The sequence below is a fragment of the Desmodus rotundus genome, chromosome 6 (assembly GCF_022682495.2).
Source record: "Desmodus rotundus isolate HL8 chromosome 6, HLdesRot8A.1, whole genome shotgun sequence".
NCBI classification, from domain to species: Eukaryota; Metazoa; Chordata; class Mammalia; order Chiroptera; family Phyllostomidae; genus Desmodus; species Desmodus rotundus.
The window spans coordinates 59,134,256-59,161,412 of NC_071392.1; the positions used below are offsets into that span (position 1 = coordinate 59,134,256).

The 27,157-nt window shown below is 37.4% G+C and overlaps 1 protein-coding gene across 1 annotated transcript in view; it reads right to left on the reverse strand.

The window, feature by feature from the left end:
• Window positions 1-27,157, reverse strand: part of SAMTOR (S-adenosylmethionine sensor upstream of mTORC1) — a 195,943-nt gene that overhangs the window by 151,732 nt on the left and 17,054 nt on the right. The window contains exon 3 of the mRNA XM_045191463.3: window positions 22,128-22,269. Coding sequence (XP_045047398.1) covers window positions 22,128-22,269 — 142 coding nt within the window. The remainder of the gene's footprint in view (window positions 1-22,127; window positions 22,270-27,157) is intronic.

A 27,157-nucleotide genomic window follows, 5' to 3' on the forward strand; every position in this document is an offset into this window, starting at 1 on the left:
CGCTGCTCAAAATAGTTTTTAAATTCACTGATTTTGATGCCCTTTAGTGCTACTGCCATTTTTTGTTTCACCTGTTCCAAATCAGCAAAACCTTTCCGTTTGAGAACTTTATTCATTTGGGGAAACAAAAAAAGTTTGCTTGGGGTGAGATCAAGTGAATAGGTAGGGTAAGGCATGGGGTTCATTCCATTTTTGGTCAAAAACTGTTGAACACTTAGCACAGTGTGGGCAGGTGTGCTGGTGAATCACCTACTATGAAATGGACAAATGCATTAAAAGGTCTTCAAAAAAGACAAAATAAACCACTGAAGTCAAACACAGCTAGTACACTGATACAGATGGGTTCCTAGAACACTCATCCCATTAACTTCAATGTATAGGTCATGCAGGCAGATAACCTACAAGTAGACAATGGCCTTAAATGACACACTAGATCAAATGGATTTAATTCATATTTTCAGAACATTTCATCCCAAAGCAGCAGAATATACATTCTTTTCAAGTGCGCATGGAGCATTTTCTAGAATAGACCACATGTTCTGATTCAATACATGTCTCAATAAATTTAAGAAGAATGAAATCATATCAAGCATCTTCTCTGACCCTAATGCTATGAACTAGTAATCAACCATGAGAACTGAAAAAAATACATAAAGTCATGGAAGCTAAATAACATGTTATTAAATAATGAATGAATTAACCAAAGGATCAAAGAAACAAATCAAAAGACACCTTGAGAAATTAAAAAGGTCCTGGAAGATGGTGGCAAAGTAGGTGGGAGCTGAGCGCACTTGCTGTTGCACCCAAATGGCACACTTAGTGGATCTTCCGGAAAACAAAGTGAACAGGCAACAGAACCCTAGCTGACATGAAGTTTGGAAGACAAAGTGTGCAGAGACGCTTCAAAACAGGTGGTAAGGAGGTTTTATAAGCAGATGGGGAAGGTCCCCAGACCTGATGCCAGACAGGGCAGCTGCCACAGGGACATTGGAGGAGAGCCAAGTGGTGATAGCAGCCTAGCAGCTACTTCCCCTCTCAGGGCAGAGAAATCCCACACCCATGAAAGGAGAGGCCTGAATGCATAAAGTTGCTGGGGAGAAAAAAGGCAACAAGTGAAGACACAACTTCCGGTGTACCCAAGCTGGGGCAGCAGTCACTGGCTGGGCAGTGCCAGAGTTTGGGGGATCCTAGTGGCACCTGGAGCAGGGAGAAGAGGTGAGCTACCACTGGCCGTGACCCAGATAGACTCTGGACTTGCCAGAGAATTGGGAGTGTGTAGAAAGCTGGGCAGTGGCTCTGAGCAGCAGCAGTGTCCAAAGAGACTTTTTAAAAAGGGGGAACTGAGGCACTGTGCAGGGACTTTGCGTGTACAGCAGCCAGCCAACAAAGAGGGTGGAGTGTGGGCACAATTCGCTACTACTAAGTGAACCTCACAGATTGATCAAAGGAGTGCAAAGCGAGGTGGCTTACTGGTGCCAGCTTGGCACAACTGCAAAGAGCAGAGTGTGAACTCTGGGGGTGTGGGCTAGAAATGGCACCTGTGATTACTGTAGTCCAGACTGAGCCTCCATATTTGCCAAAGGATGGGAAAGGAAAAAGGGAGCTAAGTCCACCACTGCCTGCAGGAACCAGGAAGTTCTGCAAAACCTGCTGGGCAGGCTTAACAATCAGTAAGGGGGCCTTTTTATTCTTTTTTCTTTTTTTTAAGAGTCAGACAGTAAGACCTGGAGCTGAGAGAAAACCAGAGACAGATCCAGAAAGAAGTCAGAAGGCGAACACCAACACTTGAGAAAAATTTCACTTTCTCTTATCAAAACTCAATGTTTTTTTCTTCTTTCCTTTTTCTGTCTATTTAGTTTTTTTTGTTTCTTTGTTTTTATTGTTTCTTTTGCTTCTTTGTTATTCTCCCTTTCATATTGCATTTTAGTTTTTCTTCTTTCTCTTCACTCATATTCCAAATAACACACTATGCCCTGTCTTTTATTTTTTATTCTTTTTATTCAGATTATATATTAATCATATTACTCTTATTCCAAATCCTACAGCACCCTTCCCTGGTCTTAATTCATTCTGCATTTTTCCTGAGCTTTAATACTGTTGGTATAAACTTTCTTTACTCTCACCCTACGCCAAGTTTCTATCCCTTACTCTCATTATTTCTCCTCCATCTAACTTTGCATAAGTGTTCTTCTTTTTTTAAGTCAGTTCACATTCTTTTCCCTTCGTATAAGTTTTATTTCTTTTCCACCTTTTATAAACAGTGACTGCTTGTGTAAAATACCACGATTATTGCTGTACTTCTCCAATGGAATTCCTATTTGTTCATTATTTGTTTGTCCTTTATATCCCATATAATATTCTCCCCCTATCTTATTCTACTTTCCTTTCCCAGTGCCCCTGATCAGTTGAGTGCAGAATTTTATTTCATTGTTTTCTCTTATTTTCCCCCCTCTCTTAACCTGGGCTTTACTCTTTACTCTTATTTGTCTGCTTCCCCCATCCTCTCAAAATCATTTTTCTTTACCACAGACAACTCACAATCACTTTTCACTTTTATACAATATTCTTATTCCCATTCCACCTTTATTAAACTTCATTCAGCTGTGATTGCCATCAATCCTGCTGTGGTTTTTCTGCAATTTTGCTCCCATTGGTCTAGTACCTTTTCAATTGCACTTCAAATTTCATAGTATACTCTTCCCTTTTCTTACCTCATTGTTCACATTGCCCTTTTGTGTTTTACTTACATTTTAAATTTTGTTCTCTCCCTTTCTTCGCATCAGTTCTATCCCAATATTTATCGATTCTCCCTCCTCTTATGACTCAATAACATTTTCCCCTCTTTCAGTCATCTCATATTCTCTTTGTCATATCTTATATCCACAGTCTCCCTTCACCTTTATTAAGCTTAGCTCAATTGTGGTTGAGATTGCTGATGTAGTAGGGGGTTCATTTTGCAGGCGTACGTCTGGTTTTCTGATAATACTGCTTTGTTAACAAATACCTGTACAACAGCACACAAGATAAGGTGGGAGTGTGACTACCAGTAAGCCTGATGGAGGGGAGAACCCACCAACAAAGAAGCCTCCAACAAGTACAGTCCAAGTACAGTAAGAGAGCCAACACAAATGGAAGAAAGGGCAACCCAAGAACATCAGACAAGGAGATCAAAGAGACCACACCACTGAGTCCCACAGAACTCCTACCACAGAAAGCCATGCCATGAAGACAGCTGGCAAAAGAGAGCATCTGAAACACAAAAACAAACAGAAAGACTCACCTAACATGGGAAGACAAAGAAAGAACCTGCAGTTGAAAGGAATGGGAGAATCACCAGTAAAAAAGTTAAATGAAATGGAAGAAAGCAAATCATCAGACATAGAATTCAGAAGAATGGGTATAAGGATGCTCAAGGAACTCAGTGACAACTACAAGGAACTTAGTGGGAACTACAACACTATGTAAAATGAAATAGAAACTATAAACAAGAACCAGGAAGAAATGAAGAATACAATATCTGAAATAAAACCTACATTATAAGGTATTATAAGCAGGCTGGATGAAGCAGCAAACCAAATTAGTGAGCCAGAAGTCAAGGTAGAAATAAATATCAAGCAAAGTAGCAGAATGAAAAAAAGATGCAAAAAGTATGAGGATAGCTTAAAGAAGTTCAGTACAACATGAAATACAACAAATTTTTTTTTTTAATATATTTATTGATTATGCTATTACAGTTGTCCCATTCCCCCCCCACTCCACTCCATCCTGCCCACCCCCCTCCCTCCCACATTCCCCCCCCATAGTTCATGTCCATGGGTCATACTTATAAGTTCTTTGGCTTCTACATTTCCTACACTATTTTTACCCTCCCCCTGTCTATTTTCCACCTATCATCTATGCTACTTATTCTCTGTACCTTTCCCCCTCTCTCCCCCTCCCACTCCTTTAATGACAACCCTCATGTTCTAGTTGTTTGCCTAGTTTGCTCTCGTTTTTGTTTTATGTGTGGCCGTTAATAACTGTGAGTTTGCTGTCATTTTTACTGTTCCAATTTTTGATCTTCTTTTTCTTAGGTAACTCCCTTTAACATTTCATATAATAAGGGCTTGGTGATGATGAGCTTCTTTAACTTGACCTTATCTGAGAAGCACTTTATCTTCCCTTCCATTCTAAGTGATAGCTTTGCTGGATACAGTAATCTTGGATGTAGGTCCTTGCGTTTAATCTTGGGTAATGTAATTATGATGTGCCTTGGTGTGTTCCTCCTTGGGTCCAGCTTCTTTGGGGCTCTCTGAGCTTCCTGGACTTCCCGGAAGTCTATTTCCTTTGCCAGATTAGGGAAGTTCTCCTTCATTATTTGTTCAAATAAGTTTTCAATTTTTTGTTCTTCCTCTTGTCCTTCTGGCACCCCTATAATTCGGATGTGGGAACGTTTCAAGGCGTCTGGGAGGTTCCTAAGCCTCTCCTCATTTTTCCAAGTTCTTGTTTCTTCATTCTTTTCTGTTTGGATGTTTGTTTCTTCCTTCTGGTCCACACCATTGATTTGAGTCCCAGTTTCCTTCTCATCACTATTGGTTCCCTGTACATTTTCCTTTGTTTCTCTTAGCATAGGCTTCATTTTTTCATCTGTTTTTCGAATAGATTCAACCAAGTCTGTGAGCATATTGATAAACAGTGCTTTGAACTGTGCATCCGATAGGTTGGCTATCTCTTCCTCGCTTAGTTGTATTTTTTCTGGAGCTTTGAAGTGTTCTGTCATTTGGGCCTTTTTTTTTTTTTTTTTTGTCTTGGCGCGTCTGTTACTTTAAGGGGCGGAGCCTTAGGTGTTCACCAGGGCGGGGTAACGCTGGTCGCTGAGCTGTGACGCTGTACGAGGGGGAGGGGCCGAGTGGGAGCAATGGCGCCCGCCTCACTCTCCTCCCGATTTCAATCTTTCACTCCGTTACCCACAATCAAACTGGGCCCCTCTGGTGCTGGTTCCCGAGTAAGTGGGCCTGTGCACACTCTAGGCCCCTGTGGGTCTCTCCAACAACCTCTTCTGTGAGGCTGGGAGTCTCTCCTGCTGCCGCCCCAGGGGTGCTTTCAATCAGAGGTTTGAGGCTTTATTTCCCGGAGCTGGAGCCCTGGGTTGCACGGTCTGCTTCGTTGCCTGCTGTTCGTCAGGTTTATCTGTGGGCGAATTTGGTGCCGCAGGGTGCTACCCGCTGCTCTGCCTGCCCCGCTCTCCGCCAATCTGAGTCCGGCCCTCTGGGTTTATCTGTGCAAATGTGGGGCCGCAGGGTCTGCTAGTGCTCGGACTGCCTGCGCCATTTGTCCCACACTCCGCCAGTCTCAGTCCCGCCACAGCCACGCGAGTCCTCTCCACCCCGGTGCCCGTCTCCGCCCCTCCTACCAGTCTGGATGAATGGTTATTTTCTATTTTCTTGGTGTTGGTCCCCCTTGCTGTTCGATTCTCTGTCAGTTCTGGTTGTGCGAGGAGGCGCAGTGTGTCTACCTACGCCGCCATCTTGGTTCTCGGTCGAAATACAACAAATTTTGAATCACAGCAATACCAGAAGAAGAAATGGAGGAAGGAACAGAAAACATGTTTGAAAAATAATGACAGAAAAATTCCCTAACCTGGAAGGGGAAAAGGCATGCAAGTTCAGGAAACAGAGAGGGTCTCAATCAGGATGAACCCAAAGAGAGCTACTCAAGACACATCATAATCAAAATGCCAATTTTTAAGGACAAAGAGAATCTTAAAGGCAGCAAGGGAGAAACAGATAGTGACATACACAGGAGCTCTGATAAGGCTAGTAGCTGACTTCTCAACACAGACACTACAAACCAGAAGGGAGTGGAAAGAAATATTCCAAGTAGAGAAAACCAGAAACCTGCAACCAAGAATGCTCCAAACCCAGCAAAGCTCTCAATTAAAATGGAAGGAAAATAGGGAGTTTTCCAGACAAAAGATGGCTAAAAGAATACACCTCCACCAAACCAGCAGTGCAAGAGATGCTAAGGGGACTGCTTTAAGAAGAGAAATAGAAAGAGTAAGAGATGGCGAAACATAGGTACAATGGGTTTTCATGTATAAGAACCTATCAATAATAACCTTAAATGTTAATGGATTAAATGCTCCAATCAATTGGAGACATATGGTACCTGAATGGAAAAGAAAACATGACCTGCACTTATGCTGCCTACAAGAGACCCACCCCAGAACAAAGGACCTACACTTACTGAAAGTGGAGGGTTGAAAAAATTATTCCAAGCAAATAAAAAGGAAAAAATAAGCTGGGGTACCAATACTCATAGCAGACAAAACAGATTTCAAAATAAAGGCCACAGTAAGAGACACAGAAGGACATTTCAAAATAATCAAGGGAAGAATCCATCATGAAGCCATAAACATTGTAAACTTATATGCAACCAACATAGGACCACCCAAATATATAAGGAAAATCTTGGAGGACTTCAAGAAAGATACTGACACTTATACTAGGGGATTTTAACACCCCACTGTCAAAAATGGATAGATATTCCCAATAAAATACCAACAAGGATATTGTGGCATTGAACAATGCCCTAGATCAAATGGACTTAACAGATATATATAGAACCTTTCATCCCAAAGAAGCAAAGTACACACTCTTTTCAAATGCACGTGGAATGTTTTGAAAGATAGATCACATGACAGGACTATCTCACAAAACAAGCCTCAAAAAATTCAAGAAAATTGAAATTATATCCAGCATTTTCTAGGATCACAAAGCCCTAAAACTAGAAACCAAATTCAGGGACAAAACTCAAAAACATTCAAACTCATGGAGACAGTACAGCATGCTATTAAACAATGAATGGGTCAAGAATGAGATCAAGGAAGAAATCAAACTTTTTGTAGACACATGAAAATGAACACAGAACAATACAAAACCTATGGGACACAGCAAAGGCCATCTGGAAAGGGAAGTTCATAGCAATACAGGCCTACCCAGAAAAGATAGAAACATTTCAAATAAACAACCTAACCCTACATCTACAATAACTGGGGCACCAAGAAACCATGCCCAGGGGAGTAGAAGGAAGGAAATAACCAAGATCAGAGCAAAATTAAATGACATAGAGACTAAAAGAAAAATTCAAAGGATCAACAGATCCAGGAGCTGGTTCTTTGAAAAGACAAACCAAACCAACAAGTCTTTAACCAGACTCCTCAAAAAGAAAAGAGAGAGGACCCAAATAAATACAATCAGAAATAAAAGAGGAGAGATTACAACTATTCCCACAGAGATACAAAGGATTGTACAAAATTACTACAAACAAAAATATGCCAAGAAATTTGAAAACCTGAGTGGAATGGACATATTTCTAGAAAAATATCGTCTCCCAAAATTGAATGAAGAAGAACAAAGCCTGAACAGACCAATATCAGCTAGGAAAACTGAAGTAATAATGAAAAAACTCCCAGCACACAAAAGGCCTGGACCAGATGGTTTCACAGGAGAATTTTACAAAACATTTAAGGAAGAGCTAACCCCTACCCTTCTCAAACTACTCCAAAAACTCCAAGAAGAGAAAATCTCCCAAACTTTTTTTATGAGGCCAGCATCATCCAAATCCCAAAGCCAAATAAAGACAAAACAAAGGAAGAAAATTTCAGGCCAATGTCGCTGATGGAGAAAGAAGCGAAAATCCTTAACAAAACACTGGAAACTGTATCCAGCAATACATTAAAAAGATTATACATACACCATGATCAAGTGGGATTCATCCCAGGGATGCAAGGAAGGTACAATACTTACAAACCAATAAATGCACAATATCACATAAACAAAAGGAAAGACAAAAATTACATGATCGTATCAACAGATGTGGAAAAAGCATTTGATAATATAAAGCACCCACTTATGATAAAAACACTGAGCACAGAGGGATTAGAGGGAGCATACCTCAACATAATAAAGGCCATATACAAGAAACCTACAGCCAACATCATAATCAATGGGAAAAAAATAAAAGCTTTCCCACTAAATTCAGGAACAAGACAAAGGTGTCTGCTTTCACCACTTCTATTCAACACAGTATTGAAATTCTAGCCACAGAGATTAGACAAGAAAAAGAAATAAAAGACATCCAAACTGGAAAGGGAGAATTAAAACTGTCTTTGTTTGCAGATGACATGATAGTGTACACAGAAAACCCCTACAGACTCCACCAAAGAACTACTTGACTTAAAATCTGAATTTGGCAAAACAGCAGGATACAAAGTCAATATTCAGAAAAAGAAGGGATTTTAAAACACCAACAGTGAAATACTGGAAACAAAAATTAGACCAAAAAAATCCCATTTCCTATAGAAACAAGAAAAATAAAGTACCTGGGAATAAACCTAACCAAGTAGTTAAAAGATCTGCATACAAAAAAACTACAGAACACTGAACAATGAAATTAAGGAAGATAGTAAATAGAACAAGTAAATAGAAGCATATGCTATGTTCGTGGATAGGAAGAATTGACATCATCAGAATGTCCACACTACCCAAAGCAATGTATAGATTCAAAACAATCCCTATTAAAATACCAATGACATTTCACAGATATAGGAAAAACATTTCAAAAACTTATGTGGAATCACAATGACCCTGCATAGCCTCAGCAATTTTGGGAAAGAAGATCAAAGTAGGAAGGATTGCAATACCTGATATCAAACCAGGTGACTGTAATCAAAACAGTCTGGTACTGGAATAAAAACAGACACACGGATCAATGAAACAGAATAGAGAGCCCAGAAAAAAAAAAAAAACATGTTTCTATGGTCAATCAATATTTAACAAAGGGGGCAGGGGCTTAAAATGGAGTAAAAATAGCTTCTTCAACAAATGGTGTTGTGAGATCTGGACAGCCACATGCAAAAAATTGAAGCTGGACATCAACTTACACCATACACCAAAATAAACTCAAGATGGATAAAAGACTTATAAATATAAACTGGGACACCTTGAAACTCCTAGAGGTGAACAAAAGCAGAAAAATTTCAGATATTCCAAGCATCTGTGTTTTCACCAATACATGCCCTAGAGCAAGGGATATAATGGAAAGAATAAACAAATGGGAGTATATCAAATTAGAAAGTTTCTGCATGGCTAAAGAAAACATCAGCAAAATAAAAAGGGAACCAACAGTATGGAAAATATACTTGCCTGTGATATCTCAGACAAGGGTTTGATCTCCAAAATATATAAAGAACTCACATGACTCCACACCAGGAAGACAAACAATCCAATTAAAAAATGGGCAAAGAACCTGAACAGACACTTATTCAAGTAGGACATACAGAGGGCCCATGTGAAAGGATGCTCAGCCTCACTGGCCCTCAGAGAGATAAAAACTAGAACCACAATGAGACACCACTTTACACTGGTCAGAATGGCCATTATAAGCAAATCAACAAATAAGTGCCTGCAAGGTTGTGGAGAAAAGGGATCCCTAGTACACTGTTGGTGAGAATGCAGACAGGTGCAGCCACTGTGGAAACGGTATGGAATTTCCTCAGAAAACCAAAATGGAACTGCCTTTTAACTTGGCAATTCCAGTGCTTAGGTTATACCCTAAGAATCCTGAAACACCAATTCAAGCAAACCTATGCACCCCTATGTTTAGCAGCACTATTTACAATAACCAAGTCCTGGAAACAGCCTAAGTGCCCATCAGGAAATGGGTGGATCAAAAATCTGTGGTACATTTACACAATGGAATACTACACACATAAAGAAAGAAGGAACTCCTACCCTTCATCACAACATGGATAGAACTGGAGAGCATAATGCTAACTGAAATAAGCCAGGCTGGGAAAGACAAATATCATATGATCTTACCTATAAGTGTAATCTAATCAACAAAAAAGACAAGCAAGCAAAATAGAACCAGAGACATGGAAATAAAGAACAAACCAACAGTACCAGAGGGGAGGTGTGAGGGGTATAACTGGGCAAAGAAGGGGAAGGATCATGTCAAGGAACATGTATAAAGGACCCGAACAAGGACAAAGACAACGATGGGGTAGGAGGATGGAATGGGGGACATGGGGTGCGGGTAGGGTAGCGGAGAGTAATGGGGGGGAAAGGGGGACAACTATAATTGAACAATAACAAAAAACCACAAAAATATTTTTAAAGAGATTAAATTTAAAAATAACAGATAAACATACTCAAAAAAATGCCTGTAATTTCTATTACATGATGTATAATATATAATACAAAAGGTCCTAAAATCTATGAGGAAGATAAGACTAAAACAGTCTAGAGTTCAACTTCACCCTGCTTTTTATTGTGTAAAATATATACTAAATTGTTTGATCTCTCTTAAGCTTACTTTGTACCAAGCAGGATTTCTGCAAACTCTTTTGAAGAGAGGATACAATACCTAAATTCAAACTTTTTGTTATGTAATGAAAATAGTGAATTCAGGCAAAATAAATACTATTAATTTAAAAAAAAAAAAGAGAGACACCTTGAAGCAAATGAAGATGAGAAAACAACAACCCAAAATCTGTGAGGCAAACAGAAAGCAATCCTAAGATGGAAACTCATAGCATAACATGCCTATCTCAGGAAACCAGAAAAAGCTCAATGAAACAAATAAAAATAAAAAAAATAAAAGCTCAATAAAAGCTCAAATAAACAATCTAACTTCATACTTATAGGAACTTGAAGAAGAACAAGAAACAAAGCCCAAAGTGAGTAGAAGGAAGGAAATTAAATAATCAGGGCAGAAATAAATAAAAAACATTCTAAAAAAAACAATACACATGATCAATGAATCCAACAGCTAGTTCTTGAAAAGATAAACAAGACTTTCAACCCTTTACCCTGATTCACAAGAAAAAAAGAGAGAGGACCCAAATAAAATCAGAAATGAAAGAGGAGACATAATATTGACACTAAAAATATACAAAGGATTGTAAGAAAGTATTACTAACAACTATACGCCAACAAATTGGATAACCTGGACAAAATGTAAAAATTCCTAGAAATATATTCTATTATCTTTCAAAACTAAATCATGGAAGAATCAGAGAATACGAATAGACAGATTACACCTAGTGATACTGACGCAGTAATCAAAAAATTCCCACCAAACAAAAGCCCTGGACCAGATGGCTTCACAGATGAATCTAACCGAACATTCCAAGATGTAACACCTCTCTTTCTCAAACTATTCCAAAAAATTCAAGAGGAGGGAAGACTCCCCAACTCATTTTACTAGACCAGAGTTATCCTAATTCCAAAACCAGATAAAAACACTACAAAAAACCCTACAAAATTATAGGCCAGTATCACTGATGGACATAGATGCTAAAATTGTCAACAAAATATTAGCAAACAAATACAGCAATACATCAAAAAGATCATACAACACGAACACATGAGTTTTTCCCCGGGATGCAAGTTTGGTACAATATGTGCATATCAATAAATGTGATATAGCACATAGACAATATGGAGGATAAAAACCACATGATCTTAGAATAGATGAAGAAAAAGCATTTGAAAAAACCCAACATCCATTTATGATTAAAAATAACTGTCAGCAAAGTGGGAACAGAGGGAACATACCTCCATATAATAAAGGCCATATGTGACAAACCCACTGCCAGCATCATTCTCAATGGGCAAAAACTACAAATGTTCCTCTTAAGATCGGAAACAAAACAGGGATGTCTGCTTTTACCTCTCTCATTCAACATAGTACTGGAAGTCCTAGCCATAGCAATCAGACAAAAACAAGAAATAAAAGGCATATAAACTGGAAAGGAAGAAGTAAAATTGCTTTTATTTGCAAATGATATGACACTGCACATAGAGAACCCCAAAGATTCTATCAAGAAACTACTAAAACTGATAAATGAATCCAGTAAAGTAGCAGGATGCAAAACTAACATGCAGAAATCAGATGCATCTTTATATGTCAAAATGAACTATCAGAAAGGGAAATTAAGATAACAATCCCATTCACGTTTACTTCAAAAAGAAAAAAATAACCTAGGAAAAAATCTAGCCAAGGATGTAAAAGACCTGTACTTGGAAAATTATAAGACACTGAGAAAAGAAATTGAAGAAAATACAAATAAGTGGAAGCACATACCATGTTCATGGATAGGAAGAATTAACATCATTAAAATGTCCATACTTCCCAAAGCAATCTACGCATGTATATATTCAATACAATTTCTATCAATATACCAATGGCATATTTCACAGAACTAGAACTAATATTTCAAAAATTTATATAGAACCACAAAAGGCCCCAAATAGCAACAACAATCTTGAGACAGGAGAACTAAGTTGGAAAAATCACACTACCTAATATCAAACTATACTGTAAGACTATAGTAATCAAAACAGCATGGTACTGGCATATATACACACGCACGCACAGATCAATGTAACCCAACAGAGAACCCAGAAATGAACCCATAGCTTTACAGCCAATTGATACTTGACAGAGGAAGCAAGCACATACAGTGGGTTAAACATAGCTTATTCAATCAATGGTGTTGGGGAAACTTGTCAGATACATGCAGAAAAATGAAACTAGACCATATACCACACACAAGAATATACTCTCTGTGTTTTAATCAATTACCTCTTAAGGTAAACTCCCACGAGTACAAATGAGACAACCTCAAAACTATTTAAATAGTTCCAGACCATAAAAACAAAAATAAATTTTTCAAAGTCATTTTTAGGGAGCAAAATAACAATTATAGTAAGATCTGATAATTTCTACAAAAAACACAAACCAGTATCACTTGTAAATATCAATGTAAAAATATGAAATAAAATTTTAGCAAATAGATACAAGCATGACCAAGGAGTATGTATTTCAGGAATGCAAGGATGATTCAATATAAGTATACTAATATAATTCACTATATTCACAATGTTTTTTAAAAGATTTTATTTATTTTTTAGACAGAAGGGAAGAGAGGGAGAAAGGGGGAGAGAAACACTGATGTGTGAGAGATACATCGATTGGTTGACTCTTGTGCACCCCCAAACACAGCCCTGCGCCTGCAACCCAGGCATTTACCCTGACTGGGAATCGAACTGGCAACCTTTTGGTTTGCAGGCTGGAGCTCAACCCACTGAGCCACACCAGCCAGAACTATATTCATAACATAAATTTAATAAGAAAACTCATATTCATTTCCATAGATGCTGAAAAGGACATTCAAATTCAATACTCCTAAATTCAATACTCCTAATAAAAACACTCAATGAAATAGGAATTGGTGAATACTTTCTATCAGTGAAATTAAACATATATATCAAAAGCCAGTAACTTATTTAACAGGGACACAGCACAAATGTTTTCACTAAATGTGCAAGGCACAGCTACGTAACAGATAAGAGAAAAAGAATTAGTCAAATGAATTGGAGAGAAGGAAAACTGTATATTCACAGATAATATGACAGTATAGCTAGACAACCCAAAACAATCAATCATAAGCTAACACAGTGAAAGAATTCAGTACAATAGGATGTAAAACAGAAAAATCAAGTCTCCACAAAAACATACACAATAACCTATTTGAATATATAATGGAAGGGAAGATCACATTTATAATAGCAACAATATGATAAAATATCTAGGATAAATACAACAAAATATGTATAATCACTATACAGATAGCCTTAAAACACTACCACTCACAACTAGACTAGAACAAATAAAAACATATACATACTTTTTTAATGGCTACAATGATTCGGCATTATAAAGATATCAGTTTTTTCCAGTTATTAAAAAATTTAACATGACATCAATAAAAATACAAACTCAAAACTTTAGTTAGGCCAGTTGATTTTAAAATACACATGGAACAAAACAAAGGCAAAAATAACTAGGAAAATCCCAAGAAAGAAGAATGGTGGTGGTTGGGGGGAGAGATGTTATAGAATAACACTGACTGAATGATATAGACAATGAAATGCAACAGTTAAGTATTCACATGGAACCAACTAAATGGGAAAACTTGGCATATAATATTCGTGTCACGTCAAATCACTGTAGAAAAGGTGGACTTTTCATAAGTGATATTGTTATATAGATAATTATTTCGGTGGAAAAATTAGATCTATATTTAACAAACACCAGACTAAATCCAAATACATGAGAGATCTAAATATAAAAATGATATCATAATAAGCACTAGAAGAAAACATGAGTGAATTATGACTAGGAATTCTTATAGTCTGGGAATCAGGAAGGCTTTTCTAAAACAATCAAAATCTGGAAGCAATAAAAGGAGAGACAAAGAGATCTAATTATGTAAAAACAAAAAATTTCTACATGACAAACCAAATACCTGCATGGCAAAACCAATGAAAAAGAGCACATACAGTTAAATTAAACAAAGAGCTCTAAAAATAATCAAGAAAAAGGGACCAGAAACCAATAGAAAAAAAGTTTCAAAAATATAAACAATTCATAGAAAAAAAGGCATATAATTCCTAATTATATGAAAACACACTCAACATCATTCATATGAGAAACATAAATTAAAACCACACAGAGATACCAAATCCCATTTATCAGATTGTCAAAAACTCAACTGTGGGCAACATACTCTGTTAGTGAGTTTGTAAAGAAATAGGTATTCTCAGTTTTTTTGCTAGTGAAATTGAAAAATAATATAACCTCTATGGAGGGTGATTTAGCAATATCTAACAAAATCACATATATTTTTACTTTTTTATCCTCAAGTTCTATATTTGGGACTCTACCAAGATAAAATGCCAAAAGTACAAAAAGTACACACAAGGTTATTCACTATGACTCTGTAATAGGAAAAGCTTGCAAATAAGATCAAAATGAGAAAGAAATCTATATACACTGGTAAGATAAACAAAAAACAAAGAACATGGAAAGAAGCCTTTTCTGAGTAAACTTTTTTAAATAAAGTTTGACCGCTGAACCATGTAAATGTTTTATAGTCCTCCAAAAATATAGAAAATTGAGGGGAAAACCAATAAAACTGAAAATAAAATGAAACTAATAATAGTAAATTGGTAACATAACCATACACGAAATAACTGTTTCAAGTAACTTTTAAAAACAGTATTATGACTCTTATTGCTCTTATTGGGATATAGTCTAAAGACAAAAGAACTGGGAAGAAAATTCAGTCAGTTTTTTGTTGGAAGAAAAATTGGTATAGTAATTTTGAAACCATTACATGTGCACTGTAGGACAAAGCAAATGTATTAATGTTATTCAGAATTAAGTCCTTCAGTGTAACATAAGTGAGAATATAAAAAATAAAGATGTTTAAAAAATTCCATAACATTACATTTGAACAGAAAATATCAATTATGAATTTGTTGTAACAGCAGCTTAAGAGAACATTTTATTCTTGTAAACATCTCCCCTGTCCTGGTAACCAACCCTGAGTGTGCCAAGAAATAATAGCCAATTGCTAACTGCCATATCTGCTTTTGTAACTTGCTTGCTTGCTTCTCACTGTATAAAAGAGCTAGCCTGTGAGCATTCAGCGCGGCTCTCATCTGCAGCTCTTCAGAGCACCGTGTCTCCAGGACACATCGAGAGTCCGCCCCTGCCCAGGTTAAAAGAGTTGGCCATTAAAGTAACATCTCTGTAAACGTCCTGAAAGTCTCCGAACATCTGTTTCTTGCGTCAGTGGGTGCAACAAGTTTAACTATATGTAATTTTTTCTAACTCTCTTCATTGAAAAATTCTAGAAGGACGGACCCCTCAGAAGCATATCTAGTGCCTAGATCATGATTTCTAAGTGCCATTTCTTGTTAAAAGTATTAGGGCTTGAATAAATAGTTTAATCCTACAACTAAGACAGGGAAAGTAAAGGCTCATCTTGCACTTGAGAGTGAGAAAGGGCTCAAACGTGATGTCAAACATAAAGGTCAGCTTTGTAGGGTTACCCACTGACTAAATATGTAATAATTTAACAGGAAAAATAAAAGCACTGGAGACTAATGGGGAAAAAGTGAGTAAGTAACTAACAATCCAGAGGCTACAGATATATTACCAAAAAACAAACAAACAAAAAAAATCTTGTCACAATTGGAATTGACTATTATACCAATTCCTTGTGAAAACTGATAATTAGGCAGAAAGACTTACATATATATGTTTATTTTTTTAATCCAGCCTTTCTGGACAACATGTCATCATTCTTTGTTCATGCAGGAAAGCTCATTTTTACAGAATAATGACAACTAATAAATGCAAGGAGTAATATTTTAAAATTTAAAAAATCATTTTCCAACCCCAAGTAAAATTATTTAGTAAATGAGAGTATACCTGTTAGTTGAAATATTGTTGGGAGGGGGATTTATCCATAAGTCAAAATATCATCTACTTGCTAATTACAAAGGAAAAACATTAAGTTTACAATAGAAGGATCTAGTAGACACCATCTTAGCCAAATGGCAACATGTAGCATCTCTAGTGGTGGAATAATATGATAATAAGAACCTGCTAATGTGATGCAGTATGAATTATGCAGTTTCACCTAATAGATATTTTGGCAAAAACATGTGACCTGATCAACACTTTAGACCCAACTTTCAGTTTACAAGAGATAAAGGAGACTAAATAAGTAGTTAAATGGCACCATGAGAAAACAATCAAATACATCCAAAACAGGACACAAAGCTAATTTTGGTTAAGAGTACACAAAAGACATCTGGTTATGCTGTAAGTAGAAAAAGAAACTATATAGTCTAAAACATAATATATTAAAAAGAAATCGAGAGAGCTGAGGGTGCAAGGGGGTGTAAAGAAACTAAATTCAGGGACACAAGCCCTTTCTAGATGGGAAGGGATCAATCACAGGCACTTTGGGCATTTGTTGAAATACTGCATGGGATGCACAGGATGAAGCCTTCCATGGTAGAGAAATTCTGTTCTATTAAACGGGAACCAGCAGACCTTTTAATGCCTCCTTAGAATGGTGTGACAGACTGGAATACTTAAGAAACCCAAATGCAGAGACTGTTCTCCCCATTCTCCTTCTGTTCTCCCCATTCTCCTTATGTTTCCCTCTACAGTTCCTTCAAGTCCAGGGGGCAGCAATGGAGGCTTGGAGTAGAACTAAAAAGCAGAGAAAATTCTCCGCACTTTTCCTTGGGCTTAGGTCAAAGAGTCCTACTAGAGAACGACATATTTTTTTTTAAATATATTTATTGATTATGCTATTACAGTGGTCCCATTTCCCCCCCACCCACTCCACTCCATCCTGCCCACCCCCTCCCTCCCACATTCCCCCCCTATAGTTCATGTCCAGGGGTCATACGAGAATGACATTTTTAATATACATAGAACAGGACTCACTCTCAAAGTATCTGATGCCAGAGATGAACTGAAACTATCTAAAGAGGTAATCCACCCTCTCAATCCAGTTTAACATCTGATGGGATCAAAATATTCTGTATCTCATCCTAGATGCCTATCAGAAAAAAGCATTCCTTCTCTAGGAAAAAATATATTTACCCCAGACTCTTCTAAATACAATGCCAGGATATGTATTTTTAAAACTACCAGTCATAAATGAGGCAAATAAAGATGATCCATAATCAAAAATAACCCATCCAGAAGTTACAGACCTACAGATAAACTACATGTTCGAATAAGGAGACAAGGACTTTAAAATAACTTTTAATCTTTTAACAGAGAAAAAGACTAACTGAATAGATGAAAATATGGAGAACTTCAATAGAAAAATGAAATCTCTAAAGAAGAACCAAGTAATTATTATAGAAAAATTGAGAAAAACATACCTTGAAAACATCTCTCTTGGTAATTGAAAAAGTGAAAAGCCAAAAGGAAAAATTAGTGAGGAAATACAGAATATTTGAAAAATGCTATTAACCACCTTGAACCAATAATCACAAACCACAGAATGTGAGCTATGTCACAAAACATGCGTTTACATAAAAATTCAATGTTAATGGAAAACAAAAACATGAACCTGAAGAAATATAATCACCCAATGCAATGCATGAGCCCTAACTGGATTAAAAAAATTATAAAGTATACATTGGGGACAATAATAAAAATATGAATTTATGAACAGGATATTTTAGGGAATTACTGTTGTCTTAATATAATGATGGTATTGTAAATACGCAGAGGAACATCCTTATTCTTAGGGGAGATGTTATTAGGTTGAAATGTTATCTGCTATTTACTTTCAAATTGCTGCGGAAATAGTGTATATGTTTCTCTGTGTAAAGTGTTAGAAAAGGCAAATTTTTTTATTGAACATATAATTATATCTTATTTTGTTTCTAGTTTTTAATACTTGGTATTAAAAATAAAATTTTATTACATTTTGGAAGAAATATTATGCAGAATTCTTCAAGCTAACCAATCAATAAAATCTTAACAAGGTAATGTCAATAAGACTTATCTCACATGACATTCCTATAAAGGTTTAAGCATACATAACTGTAAAGAAACTTTTGTCAAACCCTTTTTAAAGCCCACTTTAGCTTTCACAGTGGCACTGCTGTTTTACAACCATCAACAAAGAAATTATATATAATCCAAGTTAGAATTATAGACAAATTAAGTCTTAATATTGTTTTGAAGACTTTCCCCGCAACCTTCTTTTAAGTTTAAAGTAGAAGTTATAAAACTCCTCTTGGGATTACTTCCAACTCTAAGATCTTTTTACCATAGTTTGCCACTGTTCTTTTTCAGCATTTTGACCTAAATTCTTATTAATATTCTTTTTCAGCAGTTTGACCTAAAATTGACCTTTTTCAGAACACATGTGGATACAGTATCTATTGATAAAAACATGTATCTAAGGGAAAAAAAGAGGTGGGAGCAAGTTCATTATTCAAATGGATGGTACAACACAAGCAAATACTCCTATGAGAATACCACATATGGAACGTGGGGATGGGTACTGCGGGGGAGAGTAATGGGGAAAAAATGGGGAGAAAAATTGAACATTAGTAAAAAAAAAAAAAAAAGGAAAAAGAGAGAATACCACATATCAAAGTCCATTTCAGAAATAAATAAAGTCTGAGAGCTTGCCTTATGTACTGTAATACTAATTTAAAAGCAGAGCTGGTAAGAGCCAAGAATGATGGTCTTAAATAGTGATAGTGCTGAGTTCCTGACTGGATTACATTATTATTTTCATTTTACAAGGGAAATATTTGGTTCAGAAGTATACTTCATTTTCTTAGCTGGGGGACAAAATGTATATTCTGTAGAAAAGTCAGATTTATAACCATTTTCTCTATAAAACCAAACCAAAACCCCCAAACACTTTAATTTCAAATATCCCATCTCCTATTACTTTGATTCCTTCCTATAGTTCCTCCAACTCCACAGTTCTTTGATTCCAGAATCCAGTAAGGGTACCTACCACCTTTTCACTGCTCCTCATGCTTCTCACATTCAACTTCCTTCTTATATATTGTCATAATCATCACAATATATACACCATCATCTCTTTTTGTCTTTAAGTCATTATACTCATTTGAGCAGCATTAATCCTACTACAATGTCCTATCCATTCACTCACTTCCTCACTCTCTAAGAAAAACTATTTCACTATAACTTTGCGCCTTGATTGTTTCAGTAGCCTCCAAACTGGTTTCTTTACTTATATCCTTGCACCCTTCCTATAGTCTACCTTAACACAGCAATTAATTCTTAATAACTACTGACATTTTAAAATGCTAATAAAAACCTATTACTCCTCTTCTTAAAACATCCAATGACTTCTCATCTCATGTAGAACAAAATTGCAATGTCTTCATAATGGTCCACCAGCTCCTACAAAATCTAGGTGTTTTTTTTTTAATTTTTCAAATACAGTTGTCTCCATTTCCCCCCCACCACTCTCCCCAACCCCACCCACCCCCACCTCCCACTCTCAATCCTACCCCTCTTTGGCTTTGTCCATGGGTCCTTTATACATGTTCCTGGCAACGCTTTCCTTCTTTCCCTGGTTATCATCTTCCCACTCCCCTACCCCTCTGGTTACTGTCCGTTTGTACTTTGTTTCAATGTCTCTAGTTATATTTTGCTTGCTTGTTTGCTTTGCTGATTAGGTTCCACTTATAGCTGAGATCATATGGTATCTGTCTTTTACCACCTGGCTTATTTCACTTAGCATAATGCTCTCCACTTCCATCCATGCTGTTGCGAAGAGTTGGACCTCCTTTTTGCTTCATAGTATTCCATTTTGTAAATGTACCATAGTTTTTTTAATCCATTCATTTCCTGGTGGGCACTTAGGTTTCTTTCAGCACTTGGCTATTGTAAATTGCACTGCTATGAACACTGGGGTGCATAGGTTCCTCTGAACTGGTGTTTCAGGGAAGACAAACAATCCGAGTAAAAAATGGGCAAAGGACCTGAACAGACACTTCTCCAAGGAGGACATACAGAGGGCCCAGAGACATATGAAAGGATGCTCAGCATTACTAGCCATCAGAGAGATGCAAATTAAAACCACAATAAGATACCACTTCACACCAGTCAGAATGGCCATCGTAACCAAATGAACAAACAACAAGTGCTGGCAAGGTTGTGGAGAAAAGGGAACTCTAGTGCATTGTTGGTGGGAATGCAGAGTGGTGCAACCACTGTGGAAAATACTATGGAATTTCCTCAAAAATCCAAAAATCTAGCTATTCATTATCTTATTTTCTAACATCCTCCCCCTCTCATTCTGCTCTGGCCACACCAATGGTCTCCTTGCTCTTTCCGAAACAAGCCAGCATGGTCCTGCCTCAAGGGCTTTAGACTTGGTGGGTCTCGTGCTCTCACTTCCTTTAGGTATTTTATACATATCATTTCAGTGTGGCCTTCTCTGTCTGCCCTACTTAAAACTCTTTTATTTTTCCTTTGTTTTTTTCATGGCATTTATCATTTCTGACCTATTATGTATTTACTTTACATATTATTTGTTGCCTCCAACTGCCACTAGCATATAAGTTCCATGAGAGCATGGATTTTGTCTGTTTGGTTAATTGTTATACTGCCATTGTCTATGGTATGACTGGTACACAGTAAGCAACACTAAAAAATATTATTAAATAAATAAAAGAAATAATATAAATACATCTTCTTCTCCGAATCATTTGTTGAATGAATGAAACAGACACTATTACATAATTTTTAAGTGAGATTAACATAAAAAATTTGAATGAAAATTTGATATAAAATATAAACCTAGCCCTTGGTGGTGTGTAGCTCAGTGGATTGAGCACCGGCCTGAGAACCAAAGGGTTGATGGTTGATTCCTAGTCACGGCACATGCCTGGGTCGTGGGCCAGATCCCCAGTATGGGGTGCGTAAGAGACAACCACACAATGATGTTTCTCTCCCTCTCTTTCTTCCACCCTTCCCCTGGGTCTAAAAATAAATAAGGAAAATCTTTTTTAAAAGTCATGTTAAAAATATATAAACCTGAAGTTATTGTAAACTTATTGTCCATATTGAAGGATAATACTTTGTTTTCTGGGAGTTCATTTTAAAATCCAGTTAATATATATATCCATTCTTACAGTTTTATTACCTTGAGAAAATTATCATCAGTATTTTACTTTCTAATGTTTTTAACATTAGAATCTATACTATGAGAAAATAAACATCCCCCAAAGTCAATATAAGTGCTAGAATACCCCAAATCACACACCAAAAATTCAGGATTTTGAAACTTATCAGAAGTTTTCAAATTTTACATTATAGAAAAATACTCACTTCTACTTGAATCCAAATATGGATATTTATCTAGAGAAATTTCTATCCTCTAACTTACTGATGAGTCATGTTAATTTTCATATTTTATTGGATTAATGTTAAATATGTTAAATGTATTTAAAGCTATTCTTTTAAATAAAGTTGGAGCAGAAAATTTAAAATTATATCAAATAAAAACCTTTTGATTTAAAAAAGGAATGAAATAAACCTAGAGAAAGTGAACCAAGGAGTGAGAAGTTGTTTAAAAAACATCAATTGTTTTCAAACACTTCCATTTTGGTACAATAAATTACACACGGCATTATTTAAATTTGAGAGTGACAACAATACATTAGAAACCAAACATGTTAGTTCATAAAAGCACTCACCTACAACACCATTCAATACGACCTTCACCTTCACAACTTTTTGCCCAATGATTATCTGCCAAGTTTTTCATTGCAACAGCATATTCACAAAGTGTTTCCTCATCCTCACAATGTTCTCTCCAGATCTTATCAAAATCTCCCACTAAAAACAAGGAAAAAAATGAATTAAGTTAACTGTACTTTTGGATCTCTACATAATTATCAGTTCCCAATATTTCAGAAAAAGGGGTCAATAGATGAGAGGGCAATGTAAACTAGCAAGTTAAATATTTTTATTTATGCATTTGGACTGGTTCTAAGCATACTGTACTTTAAAAAATTGTAATCCCAGTGCAAAAATGTTACTAAAGAAATTACCTTGGAAGCCTCTCCAAAGTTTTAAGTATTTATACAATGTTCTGAATAAAAATTTTAGACTAATTACATTATTTGGCCAATGTATTACTTCCAGCTACTACCTTTTAGAAAAAATTAAGTTAAGTCATCACACTTAATATAAAATGTGAAATATCAATTTGAACTCTGATAAAGAGAGGTATGATAATGCTATGGCCAAATAAATGACCTTAACATAATTACAAGGGTAAAAGAGTAAACAGAATGATCAAGGGGGCTTCATTCGATGTCCTTTGATATAAGATACACATTCTCTTGCCTCATGTTCAAATGTAGGCAATTGTCTGGTGACAAAATAAACTTAAAACACATAAATAGAATAACCAAATTTAGAGATAATTACAGTCAAATTATTCCCTCAAATGAGGCAATTAGATTTTAGTATTTAAGTTTTTTAGCAAAAAAAAAATATATGTAATAGTTCAACTATTACAATACTTATTATTCAAAATCTGAAAAACTATTGGTTATTTTAAGCACACAGTTCAACTAGGCTGAAAGCCAACAAGGTGCTCTACCCTGTGAGGGTGTGCTCTGAGTCTCCCAGGCAGGATAAATTCCCCACTGATTCCCACCACCAGATGCTACACAGACTCTTCCTCACATCTCTGTTGCTCTGGGTTGGGGATCCCTGCATATGGTTAACATTCCATGCTCCTATGGAGAGGGAGTTCCATAGCCATGATGTATCTCCAGCTTCTCAGGTGCTACCACATCTGCATTTGGGGGCTTTTTCCCACTACGTCTGAACCCTTCTTGCCAGTCGCTATGTAGCATCTTCTGTACTCCTTGGTTATAATTCATATCAGCTAGCTTTCAGTTTGTTAACTGAAAGTAGCTTAGTTCAGGAACTAAGAACTTCCTGAGATTTGTATCGAAGATGTAGTCAAGAGAAAAAGAAATGTATTCAAGTTCAATCAATCAGAGCACTCAATAATTAATAATTAGCCTCATAATGATTCCAATATATAGGTATTTATGATGACTCTAAGTCATTGTGAAAATTTATTTTCTTACCCATTGTAGACATCCTATAAAAATATGAATGTATCTTATAGGAAAAAAAAAAAGAGAGAGGAAAGAGAGGAAAATGAGGAAAATCTCCAATGAATACAATACATTTCACTTTGCCCTAATAAAGAAAATTCCAAAATTATTTTTAGAAAGCAAATTTAAAAATGTATGTGTTCTGCAGCCTAACTGTAAATTAATAGGTAATCAATAATCACTTGTTCCAATACAGTTTTAAGATGAGCTCAAAGCTCTGCCTAGTCTAAAAAATAAAGTCATCTGATTGTCTTACAAAATTCCAAAACAAAGCCCCTTTAACATGACTTCTATTTATTATATTCTCTGTACATTTAATTTGTTCAAATGTTAATTTTAAAAACTAATTAATAATTTAAAATACAACTGATAGTAATCTAAAGTTGCCAAACCTAGTTCAATATGGAAATCAATGAACCAAATTATTAAAAGCATGGTCCCAATATCAAGACAATAATTATTTCTAAATTAACCTTCACAAATATATGTCAAACTAAAGAAGAAATATGAAATACTTCCTATGAAAAGTTATAACTAGGAATAAATTAACAGGAATTCAAAAGGCAGAGTTCCATTGTTTTTTAAATATATTTATTGATTATGCTATTACAGTTGTCCCATTTCCCCCCCCACTCCACCCTGCCCACCCCCCTCCCTCCCACATTCCCCCCCCTATAGTTCATGTCCATGGGTCATACTTATAAGTTCTTTGGCTTCTACATTTCCTACACTATTTTTACCCCCCCCCCCGTCTATTTTCCACCTATCATCTATGCTACTTATTCTCTGTACCTTTACCCCCCTCTCCCCCTCCCACTCCCTTATTGACAACCCTCATGTTCTAGTTGTTTGCCTAGTTTGCTCTCGTTTTTGTTTTATGTGTGGTCGTTAATAACTGTGAGTTTGCTGTCATTTTTACTGTTCTTATTTTTGATCTTCTTTTTCTTAGGTAACTCCCTTTAACATTTCATATAATAAGGGCTTGGTGATGATGAGCTTCTTTAACTTGACCTTATCTGAGAAGCACTTTATCTTCCCTTCCATTCTAAATGATAGCTTTGCTGGATACAGTAATCTTGGATGTAGGTCCTTGCGTTTAATCTTGGGTAATGTAATTATGATGTGCCTTGTTGTGTTCCTCCTTGGGTCCAGCTTCTTTGGGACTCTCGGAGCTTCCTGGACTTCCCGGAAGTCTATTTCCTTAGCCAGATTAGGGAAGTTCTCCTTCATTGTTTGTTCAAATAAGTTTTCAATTTTTTGTTCTTCCTCTTCTCCTTCTGGCACCCCTATATTTCGGATGTTGGAACGTTTCAAGGTGTCCTGGAGGTTCCTAAGCCTCTCCTCATTTTTCCAAGTTCTTGTTTCTTCATTCTTTTCTGGTTGGATGTTTGTTTCTTCCTTCTGGTCCACACCATTGATTTGAGTCCCAGTTTCCTTCTCATCACTATTGGTTCCCTGTACATTTTCCTTTGTTTCTCTTAGCATAGGCTTCATTTTTTCATGTTTTTCGAACAGATTCAACCAAGTCTGTGAGCATATTGATAACCAGTGCTTTGAACTGTGCATCCGATAGGTTGGCTATCTCTTCATCGCTTAGTTGTAATTTTTCTGGAGCTTTGAAGTGTTCTCTCATTTGGGCCATTTTTTGTTTGTTTGTTTGTTTGTCTTGGTGCGTCTGTTACTTTAAGGGGCGGAGCCTTAGGTGTTCACCAGGGTGGGGTAATGCTGGTCACTGCGCTGTGATGCTGTACGAGGGGGAGGGGCCGAGTGGGAGCAATGGCGCCCGCCTCACTCTCCTCCGGATTTCAATCCCCCACTCCGATACCCACAATCAAACTGGGCCACTCTGGTGCTGGTTCCCGAGTAAGCGGGCCTGTGCACACTCTAGGCCCCTGTGGGTCTCTCCAACAACTTCTCCTGTGAGGCTGGGAGTCTCTCCTGCTGCCGCCCCAACCCCCACGGGTGCTTTCAATCAGAGGTTTGAGGCTTTATTTCCCCGAGCTGGAGCCCTGGGTTGCACGGTCTGCTTCGCTGCCCGCTGTTCGTCCAGTTTATCTGTGGGCGAATGTGGTGCCGCGGGGTGCTACCCGCTGCTCTGCCTGCCCCACTCTCTGACACTCTGAGTCCGGCCCTCTGGGTTTATCTGTGCAAATGTGGGGCCGCAGGGTCGGCTAGTGCTCGGACTGCCTGCGCCATTTGTCCCACACTCTGCCAGTCTCAGTCCCGCCACAGCCACGCGAGTCCTCTCCACCCTGGTGCCAGTCTCCGTCCCTCCTACCAGTCTGGATGAATGTTTATTTTCTATTTCCTTGGTGTCGGTCCCCCTTGCTGTTCGATTCTCTGTCAGTTCTGGTTGTGCGAGGAGGAGCAGTGTGTCTACCTACGCCGCCATCTTGGTTCCTCTCCCAAAATCTTTCTTCTCAGTTGCACCCCCACCTGCGATCGGAGACCGTTTCCTCCAGAGTTCCATTTTTAATAATTGTGTGAACAGTTGAAGATATTATACTTTGACTGCTACTGTCTTTGTTAAGTACCAAGTACACTGAAATAAGAAATTATTCATTTTTGTTCTTAATAAACTCAAGGAAAGCTGTATTTATAGGTCCAAAATCAAGTGAATCAATAGAATCCCTAAACTCTTTAGAGTTGAAGCATGTTTTTATTTATAAATTAACCTCTCTTTTGACATCTGGTACAGCAAATTTCTTTCCTTCAAAATATAATTGAAAGAATCCAATATGGCTGAAGAGTAGGAGGAAGCTATAGTCACCTGCTCCCAGTGTCCAACCAGATTTACAGCTAAATTACAGCTCAATCAACCTGAATAGCAACTGAAGTCTAGCTGAACTGAAACATTTTAACAAAGGATTTACAGAAAAAGCCACATAGAGACAGGTAAGAAGGGCAGAGAGTGAAAAGGGATGATCCTGCCCCCACACCCCACCCAAAAGCAATGACTGAGAAGCAGGGGTGATATCTCACATCAAAATACCCCACCCCAGGAGCTTGGGGTGTCAAACCCATGCAGGGATTCCCCAATCCAGAGCAAAAGAGACAGGAAGAGGAGCCTGCCTAGCATCTAGTGGTGAAAATCAGTGGTGAGTCAGTCGGCCAAGGAGAGAAGACATTTGGTTAGAGACCCAGAAGCCACCTTTCTAGAGCTGAGCACTCCTATATTTATAGCATCAGCCTGGGGAGTGCACTGCCCCCTCCCCCAATTACTGGCAACAGTACTCTGCTGTGCTTGGGTCCTGTAGAGGCATATGCTGGCTGCACCCAGCAGGGACTTTCAGGGAGCTCTTTTCCTGGAGGAACTCTTGGAAGAGATTGAGAACTGTGTAGCTCTGTAAAGACAACCATTCTTCCCAACCTCAAGAGTATTGCTGGCTCCACTCCCCCTCATAGATGTGGATTCATTTGGCCTCCCTTCCAATCCCTGTGGACCCATCCTCCTGAGTTCAGTCCCACAGGGTGATCAGAGTGCACCTCCCAGGGAGGTTTTTGTGAGGGAATGAAAGGGACATGTGCTAGGTTGTGTGGCTACATCACAGGTGGGAGGGGGCACTCATATCTACCCTCCACACTCA